Source organism: Bubalus bubalis, chromosome X (assembly GCF_019923935.1).
Source record: "Bubalus bubalis isolate 160015118507 breed Murrah chromosome X, NDDB_SH_1, whole genome shotgun sequence".
Taxonomy (NCBI): domain Eukaryota; kingdom Metazoa; phylum Chordata; class Mammalia; order Artiodactyla; family Bovidae; genus Bubalus; species Bubalus bubalis.
Genome location: NC_059181.1, coordinates 63962136 through 63988803, shown reverse-complemented (window position 1 = coordinate 63988803; position 26668 = coordinate 63962136). Strand labels below are relative to the sequence as shown.

Genomic DNA, 26668 nt, shown 5'->3' with positions numbered 1-26668 from the left:
TGGAGGCACACTCTGGCCTGGTGCTTGCCTAACTCTTGCATTTACCCTTTTTTTCCCTTTGTACAGTCCCTGGATTTTTATATTTGTAATTAGTTTTATGACTCTTAGCCTTTAGACTCTGCAGCTGAGAGAAGTTAGGAGACCTGGGCTCAAAGTTCACTTTCCTAGCTGTGTGCCCTTGGCAGGTCACTTAAACTCAGCTTCCGCAAAGTGAAAACAACAACTCCTACTTTATAAAGTTGTTTTGAAGACTCAATGAGATACTATATTCGAAAGCATCTGCTGAATTGAATCCAACATCCTGTCCCATGTCAAGTGAAACCATTCAGTTTACCACTTAATAGCAGCTAACTTCCTTTAGACAGAAATTAGGAAACAGGGGAAAAGGCAGAGAGCAGAGAAAGGGCTGGATTATCTTCCCAGGCACATGCCTATGGATAACACAACCAGGAATGTTGCTATCTAACTCCTCACTCTGTAGATTGGGGACAGCCCAGTGAGCAACCTCATAAAACATGATGGTCTCTTCCCCTGTCCCCAGTCGGCCCCACTGCTGCCCAACAATGGCCTATCTCAGACGTATAAATGATGGATGAAGTGAGCCAGCAACTGTTATTCCCTGTGTGGCTTTCTCCCAACCCAGGACCTTTATTGTTTCTAGCAATGTGATGAGCTGGGAAGGAAAACTTTTATGAGAAAACTATTACCAGACCATCAGGATTGGCCACTACTTCCGGCTTGTGCTAGCCAAGGGTCCAGCTAAATCCATTTGGCTACTTGGGGGCTCAGATGAAGGTGTGATGGGAAAGGGGTGTTCAACTCCTCAGCTCTACTGAGACTCTGGGATTAGCAGTGATTTGCAGTTCTCTGAGCTCCCTGAGGATATCCTCAGGGAGCTTTCTGGCCCTAAGCCTGCTGCTGGGGCCTGGAATGCAGCCTACCCTCGCTCCCCACCCCCAGCACATAAACATTCATGATTCACTATAGAAATCCTAGTGCCTATTCAAGATCAGCTTGAATGTCACCTCAAGCAGGAAGTTTTCTCTGGAGCCCCTTCCCCCACCACTGCCAGATGTGAGCCTCTCTCTTCTCCATCTCTTCATTGTTCCTCTCCTAAGGCATTTATCACATTCTGTCATGTGTAATGGTTATTTATGTGTTTGTCTTATTCCTTCTTCTTTATTATAGTCAGGGATAGGGGCCAGTTCACCTCTGTACCCCCCACAGTGCCTGCCATGGAGTAAGAGTTCATTCATTCAGTCAACAAGTATTTACCTACCACCAATTTTAGGTACTTGCTGAATACTCAGGAATTAGACACCCTGGGCCTGTTGGGACACTGCTACCACCTCATGTTCCCCTTAGCTGAGAAGTGTCCCCAAGGTACTCTTATCCCACTTAACCCTGGGTGTAGTATGCAGGGGGGTGGTCTCTCAAAGGAGGGGAAATAACTCGCCCTCCTCCCTTCCTCCAGGGAGCTATAAAAGATGCAGCTGTCAGGAGCATGTGCTTGTTCCAAAGTGACTGTGCAGCTCAGCCCAGCGCTATTCCACTCCAGCCCACACCAGGCCCCCTTGGAGGGTTGTACCCTTGGGGCAACAAATGAGATAGAGACTCCCAGATACAGCTCCTTCCTAATTCCAATATTTCCATCCTTTCCCACCAGCCCCATGCACCCCTCTCCAAGGGTTACTGAACATTTGCCCCATACATGGTCAGAGGAGACTGTATACAATGAATTACATGCCCAGAGAGTTTCTGCTTTCTGGAAACCTCTAGTCTAAGAAAATGTAAGTCTCCTATTCTATGGCTTGATCTGGTGATTTAGGAGGGCAGGGGAGCCCATTCTTTTGCTCCTTATCCCCACCAGGGGCCTGCAGAGGTGAGCTACGGCCCCCCACTGAGCCAGGAGGAAAGCAGCACTATCTGCTGGGTTCAAGGACCCTAACTCATCCAAGCAACATGTAAAGAATTAAGCATTTATTCTTGAGAATATTATCTTTGAATGGAGTATGGAGCAGTGCCCAGAGCACTGGATTAGGAGTCAGGGCTGGATTCACATCTCAGCTTAACTATTTATTAACTATGAGCGGATTATCTCTCCTTTCTGAGCTTCAGTTTCCTCCTCTGTAAAATAGGATTAATAACCCACTCAAAATCCTGCAGCACTCCAGTCATCAGCCAGGAACCTGCCAGAATGTAATTTAAGGCATGAGAAAACAAAGAAGAGCAATTCCACTTCTTTTATACGGGTTCTTTTAAAAATTGCTATTTAGAAAAGATTGTCATAGAAATGTCCTGTAATGATAGGAACCTTAGATCTTGTCCAACCATCTCATTATAATGATAGAAAAACTGAGGCCCAGAGAGAGTAAAGCCTGCCTCAGGTCACCCAAACAAAACAGTACCTGTCGAATGTCCCTCTAACAAGCACAACAAAAACTAGCTTTTGTGAAGAACCGACTTCTGAGGGGCTACTGGCCCCAGTACCCAAAAGCCAAAGTCACTGCTTCTAAGAGTCTTCTAACCTAAGAAGAGCTCATCACTGATAGACCTATGTTCTTTCCCTCAACTTAGGCTGTGAAGAAAGATTAAAGGTGACCAACAAGAAGAAATTTGGCGACAATGGAAATGTTCATTATCTTAATCATCATGATGAATTTATGTGTGCATATATATATCAAAACTCATCAGTCTTTAAATATGTGTAATTTACTGGCAGTCAAATGTACCTCAGTAACATGAAGAACTTAGCAGGGCCTGAATAAAGCTAATGAAGCTACAAAGTAGCTTTGTTGTTCAACATCAGCATTCCTTCCACTTTGTTTCATGGAGGCACCACAGGCAAGCAGCTTTCTTGGAAGTTGTCATATCTGGGCCCCCTGGAGGCCTGAGGCTCCTCTCTGCTCCCCAGTGGTTGCAGAGTATGGCGCCCTCCCAGCATGGTCCTCAGGCTGTATCCTGTTCTTTGGCTCACCCCTGGGTGACATGGCAGCCAGTCAGGGAGAGGCGCAGAACTAACTTTTCTGAATTCTTTCTCCCTAAAGATTCTCATGAAACCTGTAGCTCGAAGTGAATGAAAATTCAAAAGATCAGTGCATGCATATGTGCATGCACACTCAGTCATGTCTGACTCTTTGAGATCGCATGGACTGTATAGTCCACCAGGCTCTTCTGTCTATGGAATTTTCCAGGCATGAATACTGGAACAGGTTGGTATTTTCTTCTCCAGGGATATTCCCTACCCAGGGATCGAACCCACATCTCTTGTGTCTCCTTCATAGACAGATGAGTTCTTTACCAGCTGAGTGATGAAACTAGTTAAGTCATTCGAAAGAATTCTATCACCTATAGCTATCTCACTTCCACTCCATGTCATCTTCCCTCACCTCACAGCTCCCTGAGGGGACATATATGTGGTACCTAAGATTAGCTTCCGAGCTGCAGAATTGGCTTTTTCTTTCTTCTTTTCCCCAGTTCAACAAAAACTTTTTGAGAATTTACCTATGTGCAAGGTTGGGCCTTTTGGAAAATGAAGATGCTTAAGCCACTTCTCTGATCTCCACGTGCACTCTCAGCCTGGGACACAGTGGGCAAAATGTGATGCATGCCATGAAGGCTCTGCGAAGGCTGGAGCATTACAAAAAGAGAGTGTGCTTGCTTTCACCCAGGGCCATGTGGGAGCTTTCATAGGATGGTACCATAGAGCTGAGTCCTAAAAGATAGTCATTGTCCCTTAACAATATGAAATGGCATTTGGATGGTGTTTTGCAAATTCTCTGGTGGCTCAGGTGGTAAAGAATCCACCTGCAATGAAGAAGACCTGGGTTCTATTCCTTTACTGTTAAACTTCTTAAGATCTCTTTTTTTCTTCACCACCTTGACCTTTTCATTTCTCAGACACTTCAATGCACTGCTGTCTGAATCCTTCCCTACACTTCCATTGAACAGTTTTCTAGAAGGGTGGCAAATAGATTTCAGCTTGTTGGCAACTCTGACTGATTGACAGTAACTGCTTGGGGTACTGTGTTGAGAAGGATTCTGAGGCTGTATCTAGGTTCAGCAGGAAAATGTGCCCAAACCAGTTTGTCATGTAATCCATGGGTAGGCAGGTGGGGGCTGGAGGGGTGTAGTCATACATGTCTTATATTTGCTAGTCCTGCCTTAGGACACTTAGGGACTTCCCAGGGGCACCCCTGGACACTTAAGGGCTTCCTAGGTGGCACTAGTGGTATAGAATCTGCCTGCCAATGGAGTGGACTAAGAGACACAGGTTTGATCCCTGGGTTGGGGAGAGCCCCTGGAGGAGGGCATGGCAACCCACTCTAGTATTCTTGCCTGGATAGAGGAGCCTGGTGGGTGAGAGTCCATGGGGTCACAAAGAGTTGGACATGACTGAGTGACTAACATTTTCTTTCACTTACATTTTCCAAAGAGGTTTTCATATAATTCTGTCTCATCATACAACCATTTTAAAAGGTAGGTGGGCTGTAGCATACTGCTCATTTTAGAGACAAGGAAACTGAACCTCATAGGGGATGAGCCTTGGAGGTATGACATTCAACCCAGGGCTACAGATCTAACCCTTCTTACTACTCCATGAAGCTGCTTAATAGGCAGAGGTAGGAAGAGCAAAGAGGCCAGAAAGCCATGGGTCTTTGGGCCATGATGGGTATTTTGGTCAGCAGGAAAATGAGGATTATGTAAGGAAGTAGTGAATGACAAGACTGGGAATGAAGCTTGGGACACACTTGTTGATAGCTTTCAATGCCAGGCTAAGGGTCTGTGTATTTATCACCTATGTTTTATAAGAATAATGGTAGATGTTAACTAGACTTATTGTGGTGATCACTTTGCAATATATACAAATGCTGAATCATTAGGTTGTACCTCTAACATTGGTTGTACATATAACCAATACAATGTTATATGTCAATTATATCTCAATTATAAAAAGAAAAGGAAAATATAAAAACAATGTATATATAACTGAAATGGCAATCCACTCCAGTATTCTTGCCTGGAGAATCTCATGAACAGCATGAAAAGGCAAAAAGATATGAAGCTGGAATATGAGCCCTCTGGGTCAGAGATGTCCAGTATGCTACTGGGGACAGCAGAGAGGAATTACTAATAGCTCTAGAAAGAATGGAGTGGCTGGACCAAAGTTCAAACAATGCCCAGTTGTGGATGTGTCTAGTGGTGAAAGTCTGATGGTATAAAGAACAATATTGCATAGGAACATGGAATGTCAGGTTGATGAATCAAGGTAAATTGGACATGGTCAAGCAGGAGATGGCAAGAATGAACATTGACATTTTAGGAATCGGTGAACTAAAATGGATGGAAATGGGGGAATTTAATTCATATGACCATCATATAACCCGAGATATGCAGATGACGGAACTAAAGAGCCTCTTGATGAGGTTGAAAGAGGAGAGTGAAAAAGTTGGTTTAAAACTCAACATTCAAAAAACTAAGATCATGGCATCTGGTCCCACACTTCATGGCAAATAGAAGGGGAAGAAGTGGAAGTCGTGACAGATTTTATTTTCTTGGGCTCAAAAAACACTGCAGACAGTGACTACCATGAAATTAAAAGACACTTGCTCCTTGGAAGGAAAACTTTGACAAACCTAGACAGTGTAAAAGCAGAGACATCACTTTGCCAACAAATGTCTGTATAGTCAAAGCTATGGTTTTTCCAGTAGTCATGTATGGATGTGAGAGTCGGACCATAAAGAAAGCTGAGCGCCAAAGAATTGATGCTTCAGAACTGTGGTGCTGGAGAAGACTCTTGAGAGTACTTTGGGCAGCAAGGAGATCAAACCAATCAATCCTAAAGAAGATCAACCCTGAATATTCATTGGAAGGACTGATGCTGAACCTGAAGCTCCAATACTTTGGCCACATGATATGAAGAGACGACTCATTGGGAAAGACCCTGATATGGGGAAAGATTGAAAGTAAAAGGAGAAGGGGGCGGCAGAAGATGAGATGGTTATATAGCATCAGCGACTCAATGGACACAATTTGAACAAACTACAGGAGACAGAAGAGGACAGACGAGCCTGGCATGCTACTGTCATGGGGTCCCAAAGAGTGAGACACAACTTAACACCAACAAGAATATAACTGAATCACTTTACTGTAGTTATACTGTACAAGTTTGCTGTACAACAGTGTAAATCAACTATACTTCAATAAATAAATTTAATAAAAGAATTGGGTTAAAATTAGTTCTTGGAATGGAAGTGGAGACCAAGCCAATGATGTATGTAAGAAGCTTCCTTTGCTTTGCTTTTAGGCCCCCCAACAAAATAAACAAACAATATTAGGGTGACCCCAGTCCCAGCCATGAGTAGATTTCCAGAAAAGGCACAAGGAGACGTTCATCCAGGTTAAATAACAAAAGCCATTTCCTTTGGAGCAGCTTGCTTTCCAGCTCCCACGGAGGGGGCAGTAAGGTCAGGGAGCAGAAGGCAGTGAGAGAGAGCAGGAAGATAAAGGGAGGGCCAGGAAGGGAAGACAGGCTCCAGGCTACATCCTGACAGCCTGCCGGGCCCAGCCTGAGGCTCTCCAGAGATGCTCTCGCCAGTTTCCCACTAGAACAAATTCAACTTTAATCAACTGTTTTCCCCCTCCAGCTCATTGTTGTTGCAGGCAAAAGAGAAAGCCCTTGTGTTGAGACCTTTTGCTAGTCTTCCCAACAGCAGCGGCAGCAGCATGCATGGGGCAGAATAGGGCAGGCCCCCATGGAGGCAGTGCAAAGCTCATGTGAGTCAAGGAATCTGGGGTAAATTACTGAGCTTCTCTGAGCCTCAGTTTCCTCAAGTATCAAAGAATACTTAATGGACTGGCAGGAGAATTCAAAGAGCTCAATCAGATGGAAGCTCAGTGTGGTGCCTGACTCCTGGGAGGGACTCAGTAGATGCTAGCTTCCTCAGTTCCTCCCCCTTGTGCCTAGAATGGCTGCCAGGGGATGCTCATGACACAGTGGCACAAGATGTCATCTCGTGAGCAAAAGCATCCAAGCCGAGTGTAGATTTCTTTAGGCCAAACAACGTTTAAGAATGTGTCCCATGTCATGTTTTAGGAGGATAAGCACTAGTGGGATCATGTATATTAAAAAAGGAAAAGATTAGAAAAATCCTGTTTCCGGAGAGTCTAGGCAGGGGTTGGGAGGTAAACTATTAAAAGGGAAGAGATTCAACCAAAGCAGGGTAATCTGAGGTTCAATCACCACCACTTCCTCCCTGAATTTCAGCAAGGAAAGCATTAGAGGAAGCTAATGAGAAAACAAAACATAGTCAATGGCCTAGTTATTCATGCACATCGAGGAGACTATTAGTAGATCTAACAGATGTAATTGATTAGTAAATCTATTCTAGGTTTGCCAGTCACCAGAGATCCAGAAATGGGAAGGCTCCCAGAACCAAATGCTGGTGAATCCTGTCACACAATCCTGGCGACTGTCTGCTCATAAGGTTCTTTTTAGAAAGGCAGGTCACTCTAAGGCGGTGTGCCCCAATCTCCAGTCATCTGTGGGTTATGCCATGCTATGCTAAGTCGCTTCAGTCGTGTCCGACTCTGTGCGACCCCATAGACGGCAGCCCACCAGGCTCCCCCGTCCCTGGGATTCTCCAGGCAAGAACACTGGAGTGGGCTGCCATTTCCTTCTCCAATGCATGAAAGTGAAAAGTGAAAGTGAAGTCACTCAGTCGTGTCCGACTCTTAGCGACCCCACGGATTGTAGCCTAATAGGCTCCTCCGTCCATGGGATTTTCCAAGCAAGAGTACTGGAGTGGGGTGCCATTGCCTGGGTTACCTTCCCGATTTTTATCATTAGCCACATACAACCTAAACTATTACTTAACACATATTTTCCTTTAAATTTCTCACTCTTTCACTCAAAGAAACTGTGTATCAGTCATGTAAATCGGAAAGCCACTACAGTGTGTGCTAAATTAAAAGAAACCATGAAAACAAACACACTGCTATTAAAATAAAAATATTTATTCATGTCCCATCTTAAAGCATGAACTGTACCCCTACTCCCAGAGCAAGACAGGCTCACTTTGGGAAGCTGACTCTAAAGAACAAGATGATTGCCTTGAGGAGGAAGCCTGCTCCAAGATACTCCTGGCAGCTGAGCTTCTGCTCAAACAGAAAACCACGCTGGAGTGGGAAGGCTCTGATGAACAGCTGACTTGGAACATGGTGTCTTTGGGTCTTGCCCTGGAATCTCCTTTCAGACTATGGAAAGTTAGATGGTACCTACCCCTTAGGGATAGGCAGAGAGCTAGGCCAGAAGGCCAGCAGGTGAGGGAGCAGCTGCAGTGCCCTGGCTCTTGCTGGTTCAGATTGCGTCCCTATCAGATCCAAAACCTGCACTCAGGAAACTTGTTTATTTAATAGGTTGCTAACTGTATTTTTTGTCTTTTTATACAGTTCATGAGGTTCTCAGGGCAAGTATACTGGGGTGGTTTGCCATTCCCTACTCCATGAGGTTCTCAGGGCAAGTATACTGGGGTGGTTTGCCATTCCCTACTCCAGTGGATCTTGTTTTGTCAGAGCTCTCCACTATGACCCATCCATCGTGGGTGGCCCTACACAGCATGGCTCATAGCTTCATTGAATTATGCAAGCCCCTTGCCACGACAAGGCAGTGATCCCTGAAGGGGATCACAAATGGCATCACTGATGCAATGGACATGAACTTGGGCAAACTTCAGGAGATGGTGAGGGACAGGGAAGCTTGGTGTGCTGCAGTTACTGGGGTTGCAAAGAGTTGGACACAACTGGGTGACTGGACAGCCACAACAACTGTATTTTTACAATGATTTCCTTCTTCCTCTTCTGTAATATTTTATAAATTTCCTGTTGAGAATGCCAGATGTGCGTCTGGTCCTCAGGTGGGCTAGGACCAGCTCCCTGACCCTGAGGCCACCTGGCATACTGTGAACAGCAGAGTCAGTGACAGGATTCCAGGAGGAAGATAAAACTGAAAAAATGCATCCCTTCTCCACCTGGAAACACTCAAAAAGGGGTTTCCTTTTTGTTCTTACTTCTGTTTTTATGAGGGTCACCAGGTCTTTACATTCATTCAGAGATCAAATAGCAAAGGAAGCTCATGGACAACATCTTTAGTGACAAATTTGGGCATTTTGATAGCTACCCTCTATAGATCTATTTTTTTCTATTCTTCATCTTACGCTAATGGGGATCAAGCAGGTTTCGAGAAAGGCACAGAACTACTTGACTGACAAACACAAACAAGCTTTTTGCATGGAGGGAAGGAGAGATTTGTCTACTCTTTTAACCAGATAATGGGTTCAAAGAAATCTGCCACTTCCTACCTTTTCTCTTCTTCTCCAATCCCTGAGTCTCTTCCTCTCCAGGATGGCTGGCTGGCTGTCACGGTAGGTGGGACTATATGGGCCAGAGATCATAGAAAACAGAGAATCAGAGACATCTAGAGTTGGGGAAGTCTAGGTCTACAACCATGGTCAGAGTTGAGGAAGACTGCAGGACTCACTGGCTGCAGGCTTGCAGTCGTCAAAGTGTATAGAGAGTACAGCGGTAACTGACTGTACAACAAAGACTTCTTTAAGTCAAGGTAATTCTAACCTACAAAACAACGGGCATGTTCAACTTCCAAGTGTGCCTGAAAATCAAAGCTAAATGCACAGTCTCATAGGGAAGATACACTGGAGAAGGAAATGGCTACCCACTCCAGTATTCTTGCCTGGAGAATCCCATGGACAGAGGAGCCTGATAGGTTCCCAGTCCATGCGGTTGCAAGAGTCAGACACAACATAGAGACTAAACCACCATAGGCAAGCCAAAAACTTACCTGTTCAACACATGAAAAGATGCTCAACATGACTAGTCATTAGGGAAATGAAATTCCAAATCACAATGAGGTACCACTTTACACCCATTAGGGTAGCTATTATTTTTTTTTAAGGTAAAAAATATTAAGTGTTGGTGAAGGTGTGGAGAAACTGGAACTCTTGCAGTGCATCACTGGTGGGAATGTGAAGTGATACAGCCACTGTTGAGAACTGTTTGGGGGGGTCCTCAAAAATACCCCAAAGAATTGAAAACAGGGACTCAAAAACAGATATTTGCACACCCATGTTCAAAGCAGCATTATTCACAGTAGGCAAGAAGTGGAAGCAATTCAAGTACCCAGCAAGGGATAAACACAATGTGGTATACACACTCTATGGAATATTATTCAGTCTTTAAAAGGCAGGAAATTCTGACACATGCTACAATAATGCTATTATGGCGGTGCAAAATAATCATGGTTTTGCATTGTTGAACTTTGCTGTTTGATACTGGAATACATTCTTAATAAATGTGGTTATGTTAGACATCATTTTAATGCACATTCTCACAGTATGTTTTTTTGGCTAATGACTTATTACTTGCTGTTTATATCTATCTAAGACTAGGGAAACAATGTTAGACAAAAAGCAAATTCAAGCAATTTTCTTTTTTAATTTATTTATTTGTAATTGGAGGATAATTGCTTTACAATATTGTGTTGGTTTCTGCCATACACCAACATGAATCAGCCACAGGTATACATATGTCCCCTCCCTCTTGAACCTCCCTCCCACCTCCCACCACATCCCACCCCTCTAGGTTGTCACAGAGCAACCTAGACCTTGAGGTCCCTGAGTCATACAGCAAATTCCCACTGGCTATCCATTTTACATATGTAGTGTACATTTTTCCATGCTACTCTCTCCATTTGTCCCACTCTCTCCTTCCCCCTCTGTGTCCATAAGTTGGTTTTCTGTGTCTGCACCTCCATTGCTGCCCTCCAAATAGCTTCATCAGTACTATCTTTCTAGATTTCACATATATGTGTTAATATATGATATTTGTTTTTCTCTCTCTGACTTACTTCATTCTGTATAATAGTCTCTAGGTTTATCCACCTCATTAGAACTGACTCAAATGCATTCCTTTTAATGGTTGAGTAATATTCCATTGTATACACATACCACAGCTTCTTAACCCATTCATCTCTGAATGGACCTCTAGGTTGCTTCCATGTTCCAGCTATTGTAAATAGTGCTGCAATGAACACTGGGGTACATGTCTTTTTCAATTATGATTTTCTCAGGCAATATGCCCAGTAGTTGGGATTGTTGGGTCATATGGTAGTTTTATTCCCAGTTTTTTAAGGAATCTCTGTACTGTCCTCCACAGTGGCTATGTCAGTCTACTCGAGTGATTTTCTTATTGGAGTAACATGGAAACTTACATTACCATACGTAAAGTAGATAGCTAACAGGAATTTGCTGTATGGCTCAGGAAGCTCAAACAGGCACTCTATCAACCTAGAGGGGTGGGATGGGGAGGGAGATGGGAGGGAGGTTCAAAAGGGAGGGGATATGTGTATACCTATGGCTGACCTGTCCATCCTAAAGGAGATCAGTCCTCGATGTTCACTGGAAGGACTGATGTTGAAGCTGAAACTCCAATACTTTGGCCACCTGATGTGAAAAGCTGACTCATTGGAAAAGACCCTGATGCTGGGAAAGATTGAAGGCACGAGGAGAAGGGGAGGACAGAGGATAAGATAGTTGGATGGCATCATCAACTCAATGGACATGGGTTTGGGTGGACTCTGGGAGTTGGTGATGGACAGGGAGGCCTGGCGTGCTGCAGTTCATGGGGTTGCAAAGAGTCAGACACGACTGAGCGACTGAACTGAACTGATGGCTGATTCATGTTGAGGTTTGACAGAAAACAACAAAATTTTGTAAAGCAATTATCCTTCAATTAAAAAATAAATAAATAAAGTTAAACAGGAAAAAAAAATGTCAGACACGAAAGGACATGTGTTGTATGGTTCCACTTATATGAGGTACATAGAAGAGTTAAATTCGTCGAGTCAGAAAGTACAATAGTGGTTTATAAGGGGTTGAGGGGAGGAGGAAATGGAGTGCTACTGTTTAGTGGGTAGAGTTTCAGTTTGGGAAGATAAAATTTTTCTGGAAATGTATACACAAACACTGAATGTATTCAATGCCACTGAATTGTACACTTAAAAGCACTTAAAATGGTACATTTTATGTTATGTATGTTTTATCACACACACAAAAAGAATGTGCCTGCCTAGTAATAAAGACAGATGAAGAGAAGGGACATGGAATAATCCGGCCCCTTAAGGCTCTTTTTCTTATAGCAGAGCTTTGTGTCAGCTTTACATCTAAAATCTGAACAAATTAGGAAAGACTTGGACATGTGACCACAAAAGACTGATTAATATACCAAATATTGATCATCCAAATATATTTAGACCCACAGAGTTGGAAATTAGCAAATTAGCAAATTAGCAAATAGAATTTCACACCACATTGGTGTCTGTGAGATGTCAAACACACAAATACAACTGAAAACATTGTAAAGGATGAATTGTTGAAGTCTTTGAATACCAAGCTCAGGACTTTGGACTCAATTCGAATGCTACCATCAAAATGAGCATTAACCCCTCTCTCCACCATGCTATAGGCTGCTGCTTGATAACCGGATATGCCAGAAATCAATAGGATGTGACTGATGCCAACCCCACAGGAAAGGCCAAATGGCTTAGTGCGGGAATGACAGAGCTATGCGGGTCAGGTCACATGGATGGGGAGAGCTTATAAGCCACAAGAAGAACCCACCATGCTGCAGGTAGGAGCAGAACTGTGGCACAGATGTTTACAGATGTAAAGCATGTGTCACTGCTCAGCACTTAGAGTGGCAGGAATCCCTGGGGGCAGAAGGACACAAAGATGTCTCCCTGTAGCAGCCACCCAGTTTCTAATGCAAACTCCAGCTGGAACTGGAGCAAAATTCCAGTTCTCCTCCACTTTTGAAACCACCCCCCCAATTCTCTACCCTCAGGCTCACTAACTCCTCTGCTCTGTTTCCAGTTCCACTGCACCATCAGGCAAAATACCCTGGCAACCTGCCCTGAACAGGGAGCTGGGAATGCTGTGTGCTGCTGGTCTGGCTGGGCATTGGGACTGGCCACTGCTGCCGCAGCTCCTTAGCCTCTCCTTCTTGCCTGCCTCTTCCTCTGGAAGCTAGCCTTTGCCTCTTGCCTGGGCCAGCTGGGCAGACAGCAGGCATCTGGCATACATCCCTGGCTGGACAAACTAGTGGCTACACCTACTGGCCAAAGGATTCCAGGTGGAAAAAAATACTCTGATGGATGGAGGAGAGGTCTGCAGAAATTCAAGAAATGGATAATCCAGATCCACCACTTGGAATGCAAAAGTGCATGCTCAGGTGGGCATGCTCTCTGCCCCTGTGGATGGCCTGACCCTCCTGGCCGCCTGAGGCCTCCTGCTGCTGGACAGTAGGCAAGTGGTGTGATCTGGAGAGGCCACAGGTCACACAGCAGGACACGGGGAAGTGTGCTGACCCCTCCCCAATCCCCAGGTCTGCTATGTGGCATCCTGGAAAAAAAGAAATAAACAGTCCCCCATCCCTGGTCTCCGCTCCCTGTGTGTGGCTTGGCGTATGGAAGTAGGAGGAGGGATTTTGATTCTCCAATGAGCTTGTGCACTCAGGCTGCGGGATCTTGGCCTTGTTGCTTGCAGGCAGGGCTAAATGACTCTTGTTTTTCCCAAGTAGCAGTGGGGGTGGAGAGTACACCAAGTTTGAAGGCAAGTTGGAGATCTGATGCAAGTGTGGCAGTGATTATCTGAGTAAATGACAAGGAGCAGTCACCTTTGGGCTGGGGTGAGAAAACTCGTTATTGCCTGGTGCAGTGACCTGGAGTTTTATATCTCTAAATGTGAGCCAAGCAAGTCTGGGACAAAGCAACTCACTCCTCCATCCTAATACCTCCAGCCAGGGAAGTTCAGAGGTGTTAAGCTACTGGGTGGCACCCAGACTGTGCAGGTTCCTGGCCCAATCCCTGGTTTATAACTTTCTCTCCTTTCGTCACCTAACATACTCTGCTAAATCGTCTCAGATCTCCTCTCCTCCTCTCCTCCCAGAAACCTACCCCAAAGCCTTTCTCAGCTAAGCCCAGCCAAGGGTCCTCTCTCTCAGCACCCTGAATGATCTCTGTCACGGGGGTTCTGAAAGAGCAGTGCTAACATTTTATTTGAACAAGTGAAGGTATTTTTTAAACTTCTATTTAATATAATCAAGATTTCATATGGGACTTCCCTGGAGATTTAGTGGTTAAGACTTCGCCTTCCGATGCAGGGGGTGTGGGTTTGATCCCTGGTCAGGGACCTGAGATCCCACTGGCCTTAGGGCCAAAAAACCAAGACATAAAACAACAGCAATATTGTAACAAACTCAATAGACTTTAAAAATGGTCCATATCAACAAATCTTCAAAAAGAAATTTCATAAACAAGAGGATGTTTTAACATAAAAAAGTTGGAATGACAATTTTAGAATTTAAAAAAACTGAACACATTTGACTTTATGAAAAATTACATCATCATTTTTCTCATTTTTAGTCCAGAAGAGTGAAAATTTTATGAAAGATGAGCACCAAGTTGCATTTGGGAACTGAACTACAGGCCTAGACACCACGTAAATAAAAGCTTGTCTTGGAAGACAGGTGAACACTTCCCCCACATTTGGATGGCACTCTGAAGGTGGCGCTAGTGGTAAAGAATCCATCTGCCAATGCAGGAGACATAAGAGATGTGGGTTCAATCCCTGGGCCAGGAAGATCCCCTGGAGGAGGGCATGGCAACCCACTCCAGCATTCTTGCCTGGAGAATCCCATGGATAGAGGAGCCTGGCGGGCTAAAGTCCATAGAGGTCTCAAAGAGTTGGACATCTCAAAGAGTTGAACTCTCAAAGAGTTCATCTCAAGATTTAAGCACCTTAGCACAGTACACAAAGCACACGCTGAAGTTTGCAGAGCTACCTAATCATTCTCACTATCCCCTGCCTTCGAGGTATCATTATTCCCACTTTACCCAAGAGGAAACTGAGGCTCAGAAAAATGAAGTCACTTACCCAAAGCCACACAAGTAAGTAAAATCCTAAATCCATAATCTCCTAGGCCTCAACACAGTGCAACTTAACAAGCATGTATTGAGGACAGACTTATACTGAGGACAATATTGTTCTGTCAGATGCAAAAATGAAGACAGCATGTCCCACATCCTCACAGAGCTCATGGGGAAGCAAGGAAACTACAGATAACTGGGATTACATCACCATCTCTCAAGGTTGTTGTGACAAGGAATGACACGACTTATGAAGGCTCTTAGCATGAGGCCAGGAATCTAGTAGGCATTCAATAAATATTAGATTCCTCAGTTCCTTTTCATCTTCAAAGCATCAAGGATGTGGAAAACAGCCCCAATGCCAACAAGCAAGTGCCCATGCCTCCCAGCCCCACTGCAGTCTTCTTCAGAGCACAGGAAAAGTGCTCGGGAGTTGTGTCCCTTAACATTTAGTACAGTTCATCCCTGTCCTTTTGGCCTGTTTCTGAGAGCAAAGGAGAAGTGTATATGGAGGATGAGGTTGGGAAGGGAGGCTCACGACCAAGAGTCAAGGACCAGCTTGAGTGAGAAGACGAAGAGATCTGGTGAGTGGCAAGGGGCAGGAATCCTTCACTCCTGGTGTGTGAGAAGGCTGAGCAATGGGACAAGAGAGGGCAGATAAAGGGGCCATTACTTAATTTTGTCAGAATGGAAGGGAAGGAGGAGTTGGAGCAGAAAACAAGGGGAGTGAGGGAGGTTGGGTGCCTAGGTGAAGGGTCTGAGGCTGAGGATGGAGGTTTGCCGAGTCCTCAAGTCTCTAGTCGGAGAAGGTAATGGCACCCCACTCCAGTACTCTTGCCTGGAGAATCCCATGGACGGAGGGGCCTGGTAGGCTGCAGTCCATGGGGTCGCTAAGAGTCAGACATGACTGAGAGACTTCACTTTCACTTTTCACTTTTGTGCATTGGAGAAGGAAATGGCAACCCACTCCAGTGTTCTTGCCTGGAGAATCCCAGGGATGGGGGAGCCTGGTGGGCTGCCGTCTATGGGGTCGCACAGAGTTGGACACAACTGAAGCTACTTAGCAGCAGCAGCAGCAGCAAGTCTCTAATAAGTTTTCCTGTCAAGACCAGCTACCATATGGGAAAATTCTTGGCAACCTTTCCACTGACAATGCACATAGAAAAGAAAGGCCCTGTTCTGGGTCCCTGATCACATGTGCAGTTTCCACGGAGTCTCACAACTCTGGAGCAAGAGGAGTAGTACTAGCCCCATTTTACCCAAGAAGAAACTGAAGCTCAGAGAGATGAGGAATCTTGCCCAATTCACAGAGCTAGCAAGTGATAGAATGGAAGTGAATGCTTTAAAACCCACACTCTTCTACAAAATTCACAGTCTGCTCCAATCAAATTATTTTACTTACCCCGTTATCCAGTTAGCAGAAAAGCTATAAGAGACATTTGAATAAGACTTGAGAAATGAAAATAATGTTGTGAAGATTATTTGAACAGCCCAGATGTGAAACAATATGGGCTCCAACCAAGGTGGCAGTAGTAGAGCTGGAAAAGATAAGACAGATGTGAATGTGAAGCCAGATGACAACTCTGTTTCAGTCTCTTTTGTGAGCTCATCATTTTCTACCCAAATATCGGCATTCACCAAGGCTTGGTCCTAGGCTTCACACTCTGTACTGCATCCCTCTATGATCCTGTTCACAATCACAGCTGGGCATCTCTATAGGTGGACTTCAACCACTGGTGTTCTGCTAAACTAGTTGGGACAGGAGTAGGGGAGGGGCTACTAACATGTAGCATTTGCCAACTTCCTTCCTTGCTATAAACACTTTCATTATAACCAATCTGAAGTAACCAATGGTTTGATAACCAGCTTGCAAAATTGCTCAATATTTAAACAACCGGCTTGCAAGAGCTAATGAGAGCCAGCTCCAGAACACCTCTGAATCCCGTCAGCCCTCTCCTCTAAACTCTAAGTCCACATAGCTGAATAGCCTGCTGCTTACTTGCTCCCTACTCTTGGATGGTTCAATGGCAACTCAAAATTAACATGCCCCAAACCAAAGGTGTGATCATTCCTCACAAAACCCCATTTTCTGGGTTCTCCAGAATATAACCCTCTGTCTACATGGATGTGCAAGACAGATCACTGGGAGCCTTTCTGGATGTCTCCTTCTCTATCTCTTTAATCCTCACACTCAGTCTGTCACCAGATTCTATTGATTTTTCTTCCTCAGTAGCTCTGGAATCATTCTGTGGCCCCCAAGTTATCACCTAAGTCTAAACCACCACTCTAGATCTCTCCACTGGACTGTGGCAATTACCCCTGGACTGGTCTCCTCCAAAGCAATCACAGCACTGAAGCTACAGTGATCAGAGGGATCAGTTCATAATGTGAATATGTCATCCCCTGCTTGGAAACATTCAAGGGCAAGACTAAAAGAGGCCTGCAGGCCTCGCCTGTGTGAGGGCTTCAGGTCTCCCTCACATGTGTGCCTCTCATTCCTCCAGCCACCTGAATACACTGTGTTCCCTTCCACCACAGACTCTTTGCATATGCTCTTTCTTCTGTCTGTTCCTTCCCTTGTTTGCCTAATTAACTCCTATTCATCCTTCATATTTCATCTCATCTCCCTCAGAGAAGCCTTCTCTGACTTCCCTGTCAAATCCCCTATTATATAGGCTCCCCTAGCGTGCATACATTTGTCTGTAATTATTTGGCTATTATCTGCCTCCTCCATGGGACTGTGAGCTCCCTGAGGAGAGACTGGGTCTGGTTTCTAGCACATATTATACCCTCAGTAATTCCTAAGGAAAATAGTGAATGTGTGAACAAATAAATGAATGAATGACTCCACAGAAGAGGCAGCAGAGAACCCCAGAGTGAGGCTACTTGAGTTTGAATCCCAGCTCTGCCACTAACCTAAAGCTGTATGACCTTGGTCCAGTTATTTGTCTCTCTGTGCCCCAGTTTCCATATCTGGAAAACTGAGACAATAAAAAACAGTTGTTATGAGAGTTATGCAGTCCGTGGGGTCGCAAAGAGTCAAACATGACTTAGTGACTAAAACAACAACAACAATGAGAACTAAATAAGCAAATATTTCTAAAGCACTTAAGCAGTGCTGGGCAAATAAGGTATATAAGTATATAAGGTGTTCACTTAAATAATTAAATTCTCTCTCCTGTCCCATTAGCTCAATGGCAAGCAAGAACACATTTGTTTCCCAGAGAGTTCCAAGATGCCAGACCTCAAGTTTGGCTGTAGGAAGCCCTCAACTTCAGCCTCTTTGGGAAGAGAAGAAAAGCTGAGGTCTGTGGAGCCTAACTGACCTTGACTTGACTCCTCCCTCCTTCTCTCCTCCTACTTCAAATCCACCAGGAAGTGCTATTAGCTCTACCTGAGACATAAGCCCCAAATCTGTCTTCCTTGGTTCTCCCACCCCAAGCTAAGTCACCATTGTGATATGCCCACTTCCACTCTTGATCCCTTATAAACTATTCTCCACACCAGTGACCAGACTGAGCCAAAGGGAATGCCAATCAGATCTCATTACTCTCCAGCACAAAGCCCTCTGCAGACTCCTCATCACTCCTAGAGTGAAATCCAAACTCCTTTCCGTGGCTCCCAGGGCACTCTACCACATAGTCCCTGCCTAGCTCCTGGATCTCATCTCTCAGCCTGCTCCAGCCATACTCAACCACACTCAATGGCTTCTCAAAACACTGTGTTCTCTCTTGATCAGGCCCTTTTCAAAGCTATGCTTTCTATTGGATCACTTTTTTCCTACCATGGCTTTCACTAGGCTGACTCCTGCTCCTCCTCCAGATCCAGCGCAGTCATTACTTCCTCTGGAAAGCCTTTGTTGCCTCCCCACCTCCTGCCCATGGCTGTGAAGGATGCCCCTCCTCTGTGCTCCCATAGCATCAATTTCTTCTCCATCACAGTATGTGCCACCCTGTTCTATCCCTGCCTGCTTACTTGTCTGTAACACATACTCCCATAGCTGCTAAAGTTGCTGAAAGCAGTGACCTGCTCTTGTTCACAGCTGCATGTCTAGCATACAGCACAGGGATTGTCATAGAGCTGGTGGTTCAATACATTTTTGTTGAGAAAATCCTGACTTCACCATTCCCTAGGTAAGTGACCTTGGGTAGGTTCTCTCTGAGCCTGTTTCCTCAGCTGTAAAATGGGAGGGTGATATTTTGCCAAGCTGTTATGAGGATTAATGAGATAACATACATACAGCACACAACACAGAGTAAGCACTCAGTAACTGGCAGCTATTATTGGATTACTGGTCAGAAGAAGAGAGAAAAACAAGTCTCTCCTCCCTGCTAGCCCATATCCACACCCATCCTGCTTCCCCCGCCTGTCTTCAGTCTCTTGAATAAAGCTGGAAAACCTGACCTAGCAAAAATAATCCCCTTCAGTAAACTCTTGGGAGAGAACTATCTTCTGTATCAACAACACACCCTTGGCTCAGCCTCCAGTGGACCAGCCCCAGGTTGGAGGTCTGGCTTTGCTTTTCACCCCATCCAGATATTTATAGTGTAAACTTTGGATGATGGGGAGGGGCACACAGCCTGTGCCAAGAAACCTCACGAAGGAACTCACACTGGGTCCCCACACAGTAATGCACACTCTTCTGGAATGGGAATGAGACATGAAAATGCTTTGTCAGCTATGAGATAAAAGAAAGGGATCTTCTCTGCAGTGAGGTGGACATGCAGAGGCTATGGAGTACTCTCCCAACTCTGAGTATAGTCTGCTCTGTCTAGCAGAGAAAAGCCTAGTTCAAGCTCCATCTCAAGCTTTCTGTCTTTATGGTGAAAAAAGGGAATAGTTTCGGATGCCCCATCTCCCACTTCTAAACTCCAGCTGAACTGGAACTTCCAATTGACCCTCAACTGCCTCAGTGTTGACATTCAATAAATATGCATTGGTTGCCCAATGCCCCTTTGACTCAAAATCAGAAAGTTGTCCTCTGATACATGTCACATGTGCATTTTGTCCAATAAATATGTACCTACTATTTTGCTTTTTCACTTAGCATTATTCTCTACAAATATTTTCTCATAACAGCAGAGTTCAGAAGTTGTCAGATTTCATGACCATATCATAGCCGAATGTACTAAAATAAAAAACTCACAGTCTGCTTAGCCAAATCTCTATAATTGGCTATTTGGGTCATTTCTATTTGTTGCTATAAAAAATAGCAATTAATAGTGCTTTGTATAACTTACTTTTGGAAATTTCTTCTTCTGGATATTTTTTCTCTGGAAGTGAATTCAATTTCAGAACTACTTCAGAAACCATATAAGAAAATCAAAGATCCAAAGGCAGGAATGATTTCCGCCATGGAGAAACAGGCCTACCATTCACTCCCACCTCAAGCCTTGAAGTAGAGCCACAGGGAGAAACTACTTGCACGGCAGTAACAGAATGAGACCTTACCACACTCCACCAGAGTCTTCCTTTAAGCTAAGAAAAAGCCAAATTGAGAGGGCCACACGCCACCAGACTCTTCCTTTACGCTGAGAAAAAGCCAAACTGAGAGGGCCCACATAATCCACCTGACCTTTTAAATGAGAGACGAGGACCCTGAGGTGCAACTGTGTGGGCACTGAGAAAATGGCTCGCTCTGGAAATCTCTTGGTCTCAGGTCTTCCACATCAAAATTGGAGCAGGCTACTTGTTTCTCTAAACTAGTCTTTGTTGAGTTTATTGGTAGATACTGACAGTTGCCTAACAGCCACTCCCCTCTCCTTTGTACTTGCTAACAGAACTTCAATTTGTTCAGGTAGCTGGTAAAGATCCAGATATGAAAGGATCTTTGCCAGTTCCAGCCCCAGGTTTGAATTATAAGTGGTCTAAACCAATTATCAGTCTAAGAGTGAGCACATGACACAGTTCTGGCTAATGAGACGTAACCATCAGTCTCCTGGGAAAGTCTCCTCATCCTGAATAACAGGACAAAATCACCCGAGGAGGAGGGCTTTGCTCATTCCTCCTTCTTCCTGCTAGAATGCAAATGTGATACCCAGAGATGCAGCAGTCATTTTGTGACCATGAGGCAACAAGGGTGAAAGCCAATTCACTATGGATTGTGGAGCAGGCAAACACTTGCCTCTAAATTTTTTATTATGTGAAAAAAATAAACTTCTATTTGTTTAAGCCACTATAGGTTGGGTTTTCTGTTACCTGCATCCCAAAGCATACCCAACTGTACCTACCATGCACCCAGCACTTTTTTAAGCACCAATGAGGTTACCAAAGAAATGGAAAACACACTCCTTTACCTCAGGAAGCTGAGTCTACTTAGGGAGACATACACATACACACACACCCCTCACAAATAGCACTATGTGAAATATAAGTAAGTGACCAAATAGAAAGGACTCAGGAAACTAATTTAGTCAAGGTATATAGGAAAGGGCCAGAACTAGAAATAAGCACAGCATATCTGAAGAACAGGAAAGACCTGCGTGGATCCTAGAAAGGAAATGGGAGATCTGAGCAGATCTTAAGCTGAGGCTATATTCCGAGGACTGAGAACTGTTCATTTATGAGTCTGGCCATGTTCTAATACTCACTACAGAACCAATCTGGCTGAAATTCACGGCAAAAGTTACGCTGGAGGAAGATAGATTGGATGGTGTGGTGTAGACTGAGGCTGGTACTCTCAAATGGTTGGTAACAGTTGAAAGCGACCCATTGCAAGAGTTAGTCTGAAAGGAGAATAGGACTTGGTCAGTAATTGAACATGTAAAAGGAAGGGAGTGGAGTCAGATATCTCCATCCACTATCCAGAGAGAGAGAGAGAGAGAACACAAGAACTCTCAACAGAGACCAGGAAGTTCAGGAAAGGAGATGAGATTTGACTTTGATCTGTTGAGATGACGGTTGATTAGGATTATGTCTATTACACAATTCCCAAGGCAGAAGCCCCAAATTTGGGTGCAGGGGCAGAAGAGGCAGCATAAAAAGCAACATGATTTGGTCAAGACCACTGTTCCCCAAACTTCAGTCTTCTATATACTACTTTCATGACTTCTGCCACATGCTTAACACCTATACTATTATCTTAATATTTTTCTTTAAATAAACTTTCTTTTTTAAAACTTTAGCATGGTTCTAAGCAATAATATGCTTGAAAGCACCAATTTTTATGTGCTAATTATATTTTTCTAAAACACATTAAAAGAAATCCATGGCTATTGAAGTTATATACCACCTGAAAGTATTTCATGTACCACCAGTGGCCTGCTCACCATCCTTGGGAAAACACTAGCTCAGACACAAGTCATCAGGGACCTGTTTCAGGAGGGTGGGGGCATTTCTAAGAGCCTAATCTCTGTGCAATGGGCCTCTTGAATCCGTCCCTTTCTCTCACATCGGCAATTTGCATTCTTTTCTTGGAAAAAAATCTCTAGCCATCTGGGTCAAGCTGTAGGGGAGAGAATGGAGAAGCAAGGTCCTGACTGTCAGGATGCCTGAGGAGGCTGCTTACTCAGCAGGCATCTCCGGCCACATGAACCAGGTGAAGGCTCTCCTCAACAGCAGTCTGATCACAGAGGGGCCTCAAATCCCCTCATCAGAAGGAAAGATTCCTATAACTTGAGCTAACAAACAAACCCAGAAAGAGGCTATGTTGCTGCCTTCCTCCTCCCTTTCTTCCCCTCACTCCACCCCCACTTGCCTAGCCCCCTTCCAAATCTGAGCTGGGCTTAGCATAAGAGGAGCATGACTCATAGAAACCAAGGACTGAGCTGGAGAGGTCAGGCTGCCAGGATTCCTCCCAGGCTGATGATGAGCAGACCCAGCAGCTCAGTGCTCAGCTCACGGCAGACTCGGGAGTCTGAAAGCTTTGGGCCTTTAGAGATCACAGGGTGACAAACATTCCCTGAGGGAAGGTCAGGAGACCAGAAAATGGCAAAGAGCCGGAATGAAGGAAAAAATACTGTGTTCATTCAATTCTGGTGGCGTTCAAATCTCACCTCCTCTAGTGTCTAAAATCTATCAGGCTCTGAGTCCCTGTCTTCATGGTAAAATAATAACAACGATAAGACAAAGAAGAAATGTTTATAGGAAAATAACTATATGCCAGGTACTGTGCTGGGTGCTTTTCATGTATTATTTCATTTTCACAAAGAACTCATGAGGCAAGTACTCGGACTGAACTCATTTAAGAAATAAGGAAACTGGGAATCAGAGAGGTGAATTGCCCAAGGTGTCCCAGTAAGTGAGAAGACCTGGATTTAAGCCTAGGCATCTGGTTCCAGTGAAAGTTGCTCGGTCGTGTCCAAGTCTTTGCGACCCCATGGACTATACAGTCCTTGAAATTCTGGTTCCAGAGCCCAAATCCTTAGCCATTCTGCCTGTCTTACCCACAAAACCTTCAGAAGAATGTTGACATTAGATACCACTGGCTGGACCAAACACAAATCCTTGAATCAGAGCAGAAAAAGTTGGCCAGCAGCCTAGAAGGTAGCCTGAACTATCCGCCAAATATGGAAGATAGTGACTAATAGAATCACTCAGATTGTCTCTCCTGTGGAATCTGGACATGAGACAAGGACAGGGTCCTCAGTCAATAATGGGAGCAGAAGCAGACACACGGACTGAGAGAGAGAGCAACCTGAGGCAGAAGCCACAAGGCAGTGTAAGAGCCTTGAGTGAAACAGAAGCTATGAAACAGAGTAAGGGTAGAGGGAAATTATTGCTGCAGTAGGAACAGGAGCTTCTGAATCAAAGAGCATGGGAATTACAAGTCAGTCATTTAAAATTCTCTCGCCAATGTCCTTACCTTTCTAACACCATTGTCCATCCATCATATCCATCTTGCAAATTTCCAAGCCTCAAAGCAATCCAATTATCTACCCTTTCTCTTCCTATCCTAGGACCACTAAGTGCTGCTTGGAGAAAACAGCCCAACTTTGCATGTGGGAAGCATGATAAGTTCATGGTCTTGACTACCCCTGGGCACTCAGTATGACTGGGCAACCTTTCTTTGAGCCTCTGTTGGGTTCTCCCTTCCTTCCATTCTCTCCAGTGGCTCTCTGAGCACCATGGCCTCCACTTTCATCCACAAACTTCTAGTCCTGTCATATCCTCCTCACTCAACTTCACAGAAAAAGAGAAGCCACAGGCATTAATATTCCATAAGGAAATCTATAAGCTCACTCACCACGTCCATGCTTTCCTCCTTTCCTCTCCAATTCCTCCTGCCTGAGACTGACCCCACTTGTGCTCTGCATTCCATCTCCTCCCACCAACCATCTCAGGAACCTCAATTGTCAATCATTCCCCTTCCCACCTGTATCTCCCATCTCTACTACTGGCCTTCTCCCCTTCAGCACTGAAGTATACCCTCCCTACCCCCATAGCCCTCAAGTTATCTGCTCATACTTCCTTTTCACAGATAAAACTTCTGGAAGGAGCTGTCTACACTTGCTATCTCCATTTCCTCACTCCCACTCTTCCAGTCAGTGTAATCTGACATCCAGTCCCACTGCTCCACTGAAACTTGTCACCAACCACCTCCTCGTGGTGAAATCCCATTGTAGTTTCTCAGATCTTCTCTTATATCAGCCTCTCCAAAGCATCATCACCATTGGCTACAGCCACCATCTTGAAACATTCTCTTATTTTGGCTTCTGAGATGCTATACCCTGCCCTGGCTTTTCTCCTGCTTCTCTGGCTGCTGCTCAGCCTCTGCATTGGTCTCTTTAATCCCTATCCATCCCACAAATTTTGAGAGTGTTCAGGGCTCACTCCTAGGCCTCCTTTTCTTCCCTATGATTTCTCCCTGCATAATCGCCCAAGGTTTCAATGAGCTGATGGGTCTCAAATAAATAATTTCTAGCCAAATATTTCTAGAAACATATATTTATAGCTCCTGAGCCACAGATTCATATGTCCAATTTTCACTTGAGTGTCTCACAGGCAAGCTACAGTTGGTATGCCCAAAACTGAACTCATCATTCCTTTGAAGCCTATTCCTCCTCCACGTTGCCTGTAATAACAGCTAATATTTACTGAACACTTCTCATGCTCCAGATAAAGTTCAAAGCACTTTATATACTGTTTCACTTAATTGTTTTAAGAAGGATAATATTAATAATCTCATTATACAGGTAAGGAGACTGAAGCACAGAGAGGTTAAGGAATTTGTGCAAGGTCACACAGCTAATCAGTGGCAGTCTGCTTCAGAATCACTGCTGTTAACTATCACCCTATACTCTTATCACTGCTATCCAGTTGTCCTGACTTTTTTTTTTACTGTCCATATATGTTTATTCAGATAATCTATCTCCCTTCTAAATGTGCCTCAGATCCATTCATCTCTCTCCAGTCCCATTACAACTATCTTAACTAGGTCACCATCACTTTTCACCTGGATTCTCAACCACCAGTATCACATCTTCCCAATCCATCTTCCACGCTGCTTCCATAGTGATGCTTCTGAAAGGCAATTCTGATCCAAATGGCAAACCATTCCATAGCTCCCCACTGCCCTTGGGATAATGGCCAAGATCCTTCACATGTTATCCATGGTCCTTCATGATCCAGCCTCTGCCTGCATCTCTAAGCTTGTATCTTCCTGCTCCTCTCTGCCTCCTAACTTTCTTCCTTCTCACCTGCCTTCACCTGGATAACACCTACTTATCCTTCTGTTCTTTGTTTAGCTGAGGGACTACTCCTCTAGGAAGCTTACCGTGACTCACCAGGTCTAGCTGAGGTCCCATTCCTTTATTACCTTGTACCCACCCTGATCAGAGCATTTCTCGTGCCCTATATTATCTGTTTAATCATTTTCTTCCCCTACTAGACATAAGTTTTGTAAGACCATGACTTTGTCTTGATCACCTCCGTACCCCACCAAAGCTTGGCACAGTTTGGTGAATGCCATGCATGTATAAGCCATACCAGGCTTCTCTCTTCCTTTGCCTTTCTCCAGGCAACACACAGTGGTATGCAGAAGCACCCGTAGGAGGCTGAGACCTGGGGCCAGCTTTCTGACACAGGTCCTGTGCTCAGAGGCTAAGGATATGTGTCCTGGGCTATCAGGCCATATCTTCCTTCCCAGGAGTAGGGAAATGTTCTCCCTTCACTCCATTTCCTGTACTTGTTTTGCATTATGAATTTCAGTTATCCCTTGGCTTTTAGAACTGGAATCTAGCTATGTGTTAGTTACTGACTCTTTTAACAGCCTTGTGAGATCAATGGGAATGCAACGGAAATAACAATGATGACTCATGCAGCCCATCTCTCCTCCCCGCCCCACTCTGTACAACATCCAGTCCCACCACAGGCAACTCAAGTGTCATTCCAGGGGAGGTAGCTGCAGTGCCTTGATTATCTCAGGCATCATGCATGGGAGGAGAAGCCAAAGTGAGACCTCATGTGAGATGCCAGTCAGATTGTACAGTCAAATGCCCTGTTGGGCTTTGAGCCAATGGAACACTGACAGAAGGAAACATAGAAAGGAATGGGAACTTCCAAGGAGAAAAGTGCTCTGGCTGGGAAATGGGTGCAGAATGGAGCAGCTTGCCTTACCACTATCATTTAAAGGGAAGCAGAGATACCTGAAACTCAGGTGGGCTTCCTCAACCCTGTCTCATGCAATCCCTTTCTTCCAGAACTTTCTCAGATAGAAGCAGGTCATGTCGT

The 26668-nt window shown here is 44.6% G+C and overlaps 1 protein-coding gene across 2 annotated transcripts in view; it reads right to left on the bottom strand.

Moving 5' to 3' along the window:
* LOC102406836 (NHS-like protein 2) overlaps positions 1 to 26668 on the bottom strand; it is a 107559-nt gene that overhangs the window by 42017 nt on the left and 38874 nt on the right. The window contains exon 2 of one of the 2 annotated variants that reach the window (XM_025275898.3): positions 9360 to 9432. The exons of the other annotated variant lie outside the window; for it this stretch is intronic. Within the exon in view, the coding sequence (XP_025131683.2) occupies positions 9360 to 9432 (73 nt within the window). The remainder of the gene's footprint in view (positions 1 to 9359; positions 9433 to 26668) is intronic. 2 annotated transcript variants of the gene reach the window in all.